This window comes from Lygodium microphyllum, chromosome 3 (assembly GCF_053477565.2).
Source record: "Lygodium microphyllum isolate KBCC chromosome 3, Lygodium_microphyllum_v1.1.10, whole genome shotgun sequence".
NCBI lineage: Eukaryota > Viridiplantae > Streptophyta > Polypodiopsida > Schizaeales > Lygodiaceae > Lygodium > Lygodium microphyllum.
The window spans coordinates 171,133,742-171,143,586 of NC_141137.1; the positions used below are offsets into that span (position 1 = coordinate 171,133,742).

Sequence of the window (9,845 nt, forward strand, 5' to 3'; positions counted from 1 at the left end):
CAAGCTTTCTTAGGAGTCTTTATGTCCATTAGATGGTTGAGAATATGATCCTTGACACTCCACTACATCATATGGACAACAGACATGGCCTTCGTGTCCCATTTAGCCAATTCTTCTCCATAGTCTTAGTTGCTCTTGGTTTATCCATTGAGATGACCTCCCAAAAATCTTGAAAGAAAAGTAGCAACTCCATCTTCACTTCCCCAGAGGCATAGTTAGTACCATTGAGCTTTCAATTCCATCCTCCCATAGTGATAAATCCACATTTATAAAAGGTGGGAAACTTAGCTAAGAGGATTCAAACCCCACAAGTCCCTCCACACACTTGAACTCTAACCAGTGGGACGAGTAAGCTTTTGGTGATAGAAGTGCACGCGGATTGTGTTTAGAGCATAGTGTGAATGGTTTTCATATTGCTGCAGCCGTCTAGGGCAATGTGGAACTACCTGAAGGGGGAAAACTAGGTATAAATATTACTTGCATCTTTTAATAAAAAGTTTGAGCTCTCGATAAAAAAAGCTGTATTCTCTTGGGGAGGAAGCGGCTGGAGCCTTGTACCGTGGCTGTTCAAGGCAGTGTTTAGCTTTGTATTCTCTGTGGGCAGGAAGCAGCTTAGAGCGTGGGCGTCATATGTTATGACGGAGGTGGGGGCCCATGATCATCATCATCATCGTCATCAATCAATCAATCAAATACTCTCTATTCAAGCCGAATGGATAAAGGCCAAGGTTGTTTTGGTTGTTGATCGATATTGGGGAGAACAAAAGAGGTCTGCGTTCTTCTACAGCGGATCCGTAGCTCATCATCAGCATCAAGCTCCATCTTCGCCATCGCCAGGTGCTGCTTCCCTTCTCGCTTCTGTCCTTTGTCTCCTGTGTCATGTGTAGGGTTGCGATCCCACGCACAGCCCAAAGATCTTGGCAACAGCAGCAGCCATGGTGGCTGTAAACCTCGGAGTGGTGCATTACTGGCTCGACCACATCTATGGCGCTTTCATGCATCGCCTCAAATTGGCCCCCCCTTTTTTCTCCAAAGGCTGGGGGGGCGCCCAGCTGGAACTCCTGGAGCAGGTGACAAAGCAGCTCCTGCTTGCGCACTGCCGCCATGGCGGTGCCGGCCTTGCGCAAGAGCTTTGGCCGCCCCCTGCCATCCGCCCCTTGTGGAGGACTGTGTGGGAATCACGGACAGCCCGCCTCCAAGAGGGCGTCTTTCTCACACCGTGCGAGCAGCGACTCAGGGATGCATTGCCTGTGGAAAGCCACACTGCCAGAGTTGCCCTGCTTACTCCTCGAGACACCCCCATTTGCGACAGTGCCTGTGTGCTTCACCTGGCAGGTTAGCAGTTTTTTGATACAGATGCCAATTGCAAACAATATTATGTCACAGGCACAAAGCATCCACTGCAGATGTGTACATAGATCAGATCCCAGGCCAGAGTTCACATTTAAGGATTTACTGTTTTTGTCATGTAGGAATGCAGATATTTATGACTTAAATGCCTGCAAAGTGCATGTTGGCGAGATCTATGTATGCGAGTTTTGTTCAACCCTCCGCAATACACATCACATCTGCAGGTTCTGTTTTTGTCAACTTATTTTGCAAGAATTTAACTGTATTATGCCCTGTGATTTCCTATGCTAGGTACGGGAGACCATGGCTTTCGGCGAAGATTGCGGCTAGGGGGGCCATTGCTGAAGGAAAAAATTGCCACTATGGTGCTTGAGAGGTATAGCATTGCTGCATTCTTTTCCCCTTTTGCTCTACCTGTGAGCTACACCTTTGCATCGGCTTACTTGTGTCATTTTTATCTGCTAGAATGGTGAATTATCATGTCATTTGGCACCAGAATGACAGTATGTAATAGAAAATTAGACAATTGTTCTTCCTGTAACGATGAAGTGTATTTTTGTGATCTTGAACAGCCCCTTTTATGGTCAGAGGCGCCCTCACCTGCAACATGGAGCCAAGCTGCGTTGTGTGAGTGACCTGCTGCTTTTGGGGAGGGCTACTATTGAAGAGGCCAGAGCACTACTGTATTGGATGGAAGGTGCTGGGTTCAACAAGCTTGGGGTGTGTGGGCTGAGTATGGGTGAGAGATTAATCTATCATACCAAGTTGTGCATCTCTCCTTCATCTGAAGGGATACTTTATAGCTTATTCTTCCTTCCGGACTGAAGACGATAATTATGCTGAAACAAGAGAAAGAATTTTCATGAATTTTGTCTCTGTTTAAGGTGGAGTGCATGCTGCCATGGTGGGATCGTTGCATCCTACGCCATTGGCCACCTTGCCATTGTTAGCACCCCACTCTGCTGCAGTGGCCTTTTGTGAGGGGATCTTACAGTATGGTACAGCTTGGGATGCACTTATGCGGGATCAAGCTCGCAATTCTGGGATGACACTTGAGCAGGTTCGGGAGCGAATGCGGACCATCTTGGGATTGACAGATGTCACACAGTTTCCAGTTCCTAAGAATCCTGCTGCAGTTATTTTCGTTGCGGCCACCGTTAGTCTCTCTCTCTCTCTCTCTCTCTCTCTCTCTCTCATATGCCTTGTAAATGTATAAGAGGGCATGCAGAATGGTTCCTGGTTTTACTGCTTAATGGTTTATGCCGTGCATGCAGAATGATGGGTACATTCCTGGACATTCAGCACATGAATTTCAGAGGGCTTGGCCAGGATCAGAAATAAGGTGGGTCACAGGCGGTCATGTTTCATCATTCATTTTGCACAATAAAGTTTTTCAGAAAGCAATCAGAGATGCTCTGTCTCGGCTTTAGAGATTACTCTGTACTTAAATGTGCATTACGTGGCTGTAGTTCATGCAATTTGCAATGGACCTCTCCACATTCAAGATTCAGGGAAACAACATTATCATGCTACAGGTTTTCCAGAAAATAACATTCTTGCAATCCAATTGTACGCAACCCTTGTATGTCCACATTCAAACTCCACATTTGGAGATTTTTCAACTTGATTGCGTGGTCAAAATTCCTAAAGCGAGGCATGACTTTTGTTCTAGTGACTACTCTGCTGAGCATTCTCAAGGTGTTGTTCCACTATTCAATTAAAGAAATGGTATGTGGTTTCGCAAAATTTTGACTAGTAATTAGAGACCGTGTTTAGAGGTCTGTACGGTCAGATAAGTGGTGTCAATTTTTGGCGCACCGCTATACTGATTTCCAGCATCATATTGACAATAGTTTAAACGTATAGTTTATCTTTCATGAAATGTTGGAAACTAGTTAAGACATCGCTTGTAATTGTGTTTACAATTGCTGCAATCCCAATTGGTTATTCAGTCATTGCATTGTATTAAAAGCCTATACACAAAAATAACTATCTCATGCAGTAATTACACGTGAAGCCGAGGCTTCATGACGATCATATGGGCCCTGGCATTGCAATGCGATATCCACCTTGGCTCTATGTGCACAACATTCCTCCTCCATGGCTTCTATGCCGCAATCCTTGCAGTGCACCTTGAGAGCGTTGTATATACGAGTGATTTTTCATTTGCAATCAGCTCCTGCGACACTGTTGAGCTCAATATGATTTAGCTACACCTTTTTTTGGAAAACACAAAAGAATAATTAATCTCTTCGCCCAAATATCAAGTCAATTGACTTAAACATTTCTTCAAATTCAGGTTCCGCAAATTGACGTCAGTTGCAAAGAGCTGTGGTACATTAAAGTGGTTCCAAGTTAATCAAATTAATTTGATAGGCGGCACTCGACAATTGCCGACAGCTCTGTACCACAAATAGTGCGCAAATTAGTGGCGTCATCCAGGCACTCACATAACCAAGGTTCTCAAAAGCTAGTGGATTATTTGGTGATGAAGCCACTCGACTTTTGTTATCGCTTGATACATTATGTGGAATAATGATCATATATTCTCAATAAGACGGAAAAGAGTGTCAACTGCTAAAGGTATCTAAACTCTAGCTCAGCTGAGCATTTCCAAAGGGTGGGTGGGAGACTACAGTTTAGAGCTTGAAGTGGGACACTAGGGCATCAGAACTTGAAGCATCGGGCCCTGCCTCTGCCAAATTAAAGAGTCCCCCTTGCTTTCAGAAGAGTAGAGAGCCAGTTCAAAGTTGGGTTCATGTATGTGTGGCTTTTGTCCGGCACACATTAGTGAAGCAAAGTGGTTTTGCAATAGTACATTGAATTAAAGACACGTCACACGAGTCACTGCACATGAAACGAGCAGCAGTGGGTCCCCAATGCTTGCTACAATCGTGAAATCTATGTAGGATTTTCCATTAATTATGCGACCTTGTAGACATTCAAAATTTTTAATGGTTACGCATCATATCCTGATATACGTATGCCTGCTCCATAGTTTTGGGGACTGGCGATCAGGCTCATTGGCACAAGGTGGAACACCCTGTGGTATTGAAAAACTACTCGTGCATCATCTTCTTGTACCGAGACTGAAGTGGGTTTAGATACCATCAGGATGGTCTCACTTAGTGCTATGCAACCTCTCTAGCTTCAGTGCTCAGAGTTATTAGTTTAGGGCTTCAAAAGACTCTTCGAAGCTAAACTTCTTTTTCTGGTTGACATGCACCACCATCAAGCTGAGCAATGAATACGTCGAAGTAGAAAAACCGACCCATTTCTGAATAGTCAATTCCAAGAGCATCTTCGTAGCTCTCATATATGATGCAACATACTTAATGTTCCTAGTACTTGCTAGAAGCCGTCTACATACACACCCCTGGAGCCTGAATGGCTACGCAGGTGAACACTTGTCCATTTTCCACCGAAAGCATGGTAATGAACAGCAGCAGGAAGGTCTCACTTTTTTGTTGTAGGCAACTTCGCTGTGTATTTTGATTAATACATCTGCAAGGTTGTGTTCTTAAGTTCTTAAGATCTATTTTTTATACAATTTGTAAAGGTGGATCCAGCTCCATCGAGTCTTTGAGACAGTGTGTCTCACACTATCCCGGGTAGCAACATCTTTTGCCTCTTCAGTGGCACTGTCAGGACTTCATCGGAGCGTAAAGACATATCTGGGACGATGAATGCGTCATCAGGTGTTGTGAGAAAACTCGTGTCTTGTTTGAGTTTCCCTTTATAACCTATCTTGACTTTTCCAGCCAGAGATAAGTCATTGGGCGTTGAGTCAATCTGAGGCACTTCTGCAAGAGACTCCGTGTAGATGTGCTCTTCAAATATGCTGAAATCAGCCATCCAATCATATTCTCCAACAGAGGCTATATCGGCCTGAAGGATATGCAAACAAGAGAGTGTTAGTAGACCTACATTTTGCTTGTGGGAACAGTTGGAGCTTACTGACCAGTGACCATTGTTTCCCTACTAGTCCTTACATTTGAGGGGTTGCCCAATTTCTCAAAAGACACACAGCTTTGGTAAGACGCAGAGGTTTGTAAGACATGTTAATTTCAAAACCAGTACCATTTTGTCGAGACAAAAACGTCAAGGTTCTGTCATTCTAAGAAACAATTGCGCCATGGTAACTTGCCTTTTCTGACACAAGATCTCCGAGAGTATAACCAGAAGCTAGATCAGGCAGAGACAACACATCGTCAACCTGCCACGCGTCAGAAGTGCTGCTAGGCTCGGAAGGAGCCACACTGTACACGGAGCTTGAATTTGAGACGTTCCTTTTGGAGGTTGTGAACTCATTAGGAGGTTTTGGAGGCACAGTGGTTGGTTGTGGTTTGTAGGCCCGGATGGCTGTGTCACTGGCTGGCGTTGAGGTGCTCTTGGCAGCAGCCTGCATGCGAGGCTCCTCGGGTTTGCCTTGAGGTGAACAAGGAGGCTTCTGGCCAGGATCCATAGCGTTCAAGGAGACTCGGATACCAGTCGCAAGGAGCCGTCTATGGCCTGCCGCTAGGGTCTTGGCAGGGTGTATGGAGATGTCACAGTTGCGGCAGAGCAAGGCACGATCTTCAAGGCAAAAGATGAAGGCCGTTTTCTCCTGTAGCGGAAGGGAGCTTGTCAGGACGAAGGCATGAGATGTCCTCTCTCTCTCTCTCTCTCTCTGTGCGCGAGAATGATTGAATGTTGAGCGACAGCAATCTGTGCACATTCTCTCTGCGAGAATGATTTATCTTTACCAGCAACAATCATTCTCACTCCGAGAATGATTGAAACTTTGCCAGCAACAATCTGTGCACATTGTGAAGATTTTGAAGGAGTAATAGTTTTACTGATGTGCCAGACACACACACAGGCTCTCTTTTTTTTTTCGTAATGGAACACACAGGCTCTCTCTCTCTCTCTCTCTCTCTCTCTCTCTCTGTGGTGAGTACCTGGCAGATGTCGCACATTGGAGGATTGGAAGAATCGGCATCGCTTCTGTCAATGGCCGCTCCTTTAGTGGAGAAAGATGTCGCCGAATGGCTGTAGATGAGGCGGAGGCGCTGGTGCTTGCTGGCGAGCTTGTTGGCTGCATGGATTCGCTCATCGCAAGGGAGGCAGAGGGCCGCCTCGTCTGCACAGCACATGACAGCAGCGGCTGCGCTCTCGCAGACATCGCATTGCACCCTCATGGATCCACGCACGGCTGTCTGCCTGCTGTTAGCGAGTTAGGCAAGAGGACACTAGCGCCTCCTGTTCTCTCCTCTTCGCTCACGAGTCACTTCAACAAACTCATGGTTGCCGTTCTCCGTCCGTGAGGGAACTCGTACGTGCAAGAAAGAAGAGCGCTAGCCTAGTGTCAAGTGGCACATGATCCTGCATTCATTACAAAGCCTCTTTTGGTACTCGTGTAGTTAACATCGTTGCGACAAGTTTTCGAACATCTTTCCAACATACGATAGGCCTCAGCCCTTTGCTATAAAGGCAGAAAATAGGCACCACACATCTGAAATCCCTTAGAGCTGAGTCGCACTAGCATTATTTTGAATTTTAAAAGCTTGTGGTTGTGCAAGAGCAAGGAATAGGCAGAGAGGCAATGCTAATATTGAAAAGCAAATGAGATTATTGGACCTCTCCCAAGGTCCACGTTAATGACGAAGAGCTATAAAAAATGATTGGATATGCTAAAGTGATGGTGTCACTCTTGCCAATTGGTCTTAACCCCATTAGAGCTAGGTCGCGCCAACTACAATGGGAAAAACGAAAGTTTATCCTCCCTCTACTTGTGTTGCAGCCGCCCCATCATGCCTTTAATAGAATTTGTAGGAAGTAATGTGGCCATTAACCTTCGAGGTTAGAAGCTTTTGTTTCCTACTACTCCGTTCAAAAAAAGTACAGCTTGTCAACGAATAAGAAACGACATTTTTCTTTAACACTACTAGGATGGCCAAGGAAATAGCTAGCATGGCGAGTTTGGGAGGGTCTCATCAAGTTCAACAAAGCCCTTCTATCCCTATGCATACATTGTGCAACACCATTTTAGTGGGATGAGGGGGAATTTATTACCCCCACTATTGCACAATGCGACATGACTCTTAGCACAAGGCTAGCACACCCTTTTGAGGGGGTATTAGCAAGGTTAAGTTGGGAATTAGCCCTACTAACTCTCAACCACTTGGTTGCGACCAAGGGTTAGAGAGGGGAGCCGTTTTAGCTCCTCCTAGTAACCTTGGGCATGACCAGACATTTATTTAGGGTTGTGTCATTGTTAGAAGTATAGCATAGGAACCCTGAGTAAGCAATGATGCATGAGGGAAGGTGAGATGTGCATGGACTGAAGGGTAGGGGAAACCTTAACCCTAGTCCACATTGAGGCTATATGAACATCCTAAAGGTCACTCTCAAGTGTAGACAAAGTGTACCGATTGTACCTTGAACAACTTAATAAGCAAGATATGGTTCTTGTACTTGATCTCTCTTCTCCCTCTTGTGCACACACCTTTATGCTCTCACTCTGATTTTCCAACATGGTATTAGAGCCACCTCTCATCCAACAAGCTTCCTTCAAGTCCATCTCAACTTAAGTGCACATGAGACGTTCATTTCTCAACCACACCTCTTGACCTCCATAGCCAATCTAGACCAACACTTAGTGGAGGATCTGGTAAAGGCAAAGGAATCCATTTTAGCTTAAAAGTTCTTCTAAAGACTTCTTCTTAAAGCTCATGGTGCAGCATCCTAGTGCTTCAAAACTCAACATTGGATAGCCACGAGGTGGGCATTGAAGAAAACATAGAAACATGTGAAGATTTGGCAGCATGGAGTTCATGGCATTGCTATGTGCTATTGATGGCACAATCGTTCAAGCTTCCATGGGGCTTTGTTAGTCCCCAAGCTGGACTATCTCCACCTCAAAGGGTTTTGGGAGATTCCCTTTCTGCAGTCCATAAATAGTGAAACCCTAATTGTGGGTCTGGCTAGTAGCCATAGCCAGCAAGCTTTAAGCTTTCTCATCCCAAGTTTAATCACCATGGAAGTCACTAACGATCGTTCTAATCACTGATTAATCTTATCTAGAGTTTAATGCAAACCTAGAAGCCCCCTCTTCAGGCCAGACACACTTAATGGACATCAGTAAGTTCCATCAAAAGACTAACATTTCACATCTCAAGTAAGGGATAAACTTAAGATAAGTGCTTGTAAGCACTAATACTCCACTTCTTAGTCATAATCTTGGTTTAAATCAGTTGTGGAATATATTTTATGTCTTCATGAGATCAAGTGTTTCACTTTAAGCATATCTTCTAAATCAGTTGTGGAAGATATTTTATGTCTTTATGAGATTAAGTGTTTCACCTTAAGCATATCTCCTAAATGCTTAACTCTCGTCATCTCACTCAATATTAAATGGTAGTAATAGCTAGCTGACTATTGACATGAAAAAGTGTTTGAAGTGCCCAAGATAGTATGAGGCTATGATTCTTAACCAAAATGGAAAGAAACCTTGTAGAAATTAGCATGGAGGTATGGATTGCTTTTCACAATATAGGTTCCCTTGAAAGAGGAGATCCCACCTACATGTCCTATCCATAAATGCATGGGATCGATTATGATCCTAAAAAATACAGGAGGTATGACTTCCCCCTTATCTTCAATGTCAATGTGAGGAGTAGTTTGTGTCAGATTTTTAAATTGCACCAATCCAACTTTTGTCATTATGTGCAACTAGTTGCGAATGATCCTCGCATTGTTGAACCAAGGAAAGCAATAGAGAAAAAGGGCCTGCGTGCACTCTTCTTTTACATAAACACAAGAATTGATATATATGCCATGGCAAGGCTACTCCTTTGGGCAACAATGTTGCCAACGTACTATCTTGAGTTGCTGGAGGACATGAATGCTAGTAGGTTCAAAAATTATAGTTGTTCCTTCCTTTCAACAATACCATTAGTGGTAAGGGTGGCCCTAAAAAGTGTCATGTTGAGCAAAGCCTACACGAAAAACTTATTGGAGCCACTCTTGAAGAAAAGAATCAAAAAAGAAAAAGGGAGGAAAAGAGATAGAAAAGGAAAAGAAAACAACATGAAATAAAATAGAGCAAAAGCCCTTATGTAGCACATGTAAACCCACAATCACATCACCTAGGGTTGTTAAAGCATCAAAAGTTAACTTCAATTGGCATGTGAGCTAATCTTTACATGTTGTAGTAAACACTTTAATTTACCTAAACTACAATAACTTTTTTTGACAACCTCCAAATCTAACTATTATTATTTATTAAGAAAACTCAAATCTCATAGAGAGATTAAGATTTGTTGATCACCCAACTTAGAGTTTTGTGCCAAGAGTTATGAGTCCTGCAAGTCATGATTGTTAGGTAGCTAAAAGTTAGGAGCAACTTTGGCTCTCTCTTTTCGTGATTGAATCAACTTTGTATGTAGCTAATATACTAAAAAGTAAGGGAATATAGGTATACATATTGGAGAAGAGCTTCATAATAGCCATTC

At 43.8% G+C, this 9,845-nt stretch overlaps 2 protein-coding genes across 3 annotated transcripts; one reads left to right on the forward strand and one right to left on the reverse strand.

The window, feature by feature from the left end:
* The first annotated feature begins 543 nt into the window (after positions 1-543).
* Positions 544-3,021, forward strand: LOC148039173 (alpha/beta hydrolase family protein). Of its 2 annotated transcripts, XM_087675067.1 has the most exons (6): positions 544-1,335; positions 1,642-1,726; positions 1,923-2,089; positions 2,235-2,506; positions 2,625-2,692; positions 2,820-3,021. In XM_087675067.1, exons 1-6 carry the CDS (start codon positions 936-938, stop codon positions 2,899-2,901), a joined length of 1,074 nt encoding a protein of 357 aa, XP_087531193.1. In that variant the 5' UTR covers positions 544-935; the 3' UTR covers positions 2,902-3,021. The 2 variants fall into 2 exon arrangements, with proteins under 2 accessions (XP_087531193.1, XP_087531192.1); XM_087675066.1 differs by having other exon boundaries at positions 547-1,335; positions 2,625-3,021.
* A 421-nt stretch (positions 3,022-3,442) lies between these two features.
* On the reverse strand, positions 3,443-6,741 carry LOC148039174 (B-box zinc finger protein 24-like). The gene is made up of 3 exons (XM_087675068.1): positions 6,291-6,741; positions 5,498-5,956; positions 3,443-5,238 (listed from the first exon to the last, which is right to left on the reverse strand). The coding sequence occupies exons 1-3, from the start codon at positions 6,528-6,530 to the stop codon at positions 4,948-4,950; spliced, it is 990 nt and encodes a 329-aa protein (XP_087531194.1). The 5' UTR covers positions 6,531-6,741; the 3' UTR covers positions 3,443-4,947.
* Positions 6,742-9,845: the final 3,104 nt, after the last annotated feature.

Coding starts and splice junctions, on each gene's coding strand:
- LOC148039173 (XM_087675066.1), top strand. CDS start 936: ATGGTGGCTGTAAACCTCGGAGTGGTGCATTACTGGCTCGACCACATC. Junction 1,727..1,922: donor GCCACTATGGTGCTTGAGAG/GTATAGCATTGC, acceptor GATCTTGAACAG/CCCCTTTTATGGTCAGAGGC. Junction 2,090..2,234: donor GGTGTGTGGGCTGAGTATGG/GTGAGAGATTAA, acceptor TCTCTGTTTAAG/GTGGAGTGCATGCTGCCATG.
- LOC148039174 (XM_087675068.1), bottom strand. CDS start 6,530: ATGAGGGTGCAATGCGATGTCTGCGAGAGCGCAGCCGCTGCTGTCATG. Junction 5,957..6,290: donor CAATGTGCGACATCTGCCAG/GTACTCACCACA, acceptor CTTCCGCTACAG/GAGAAAACGGCCTTCATCTT. Junction 5,239..5,497: donor GAGATCTTGTGTCAGAAAAG/GCAAGTTACCAT, acceptor CATATCCTTCAG/GCCGATATAGCCTCTGTTGG.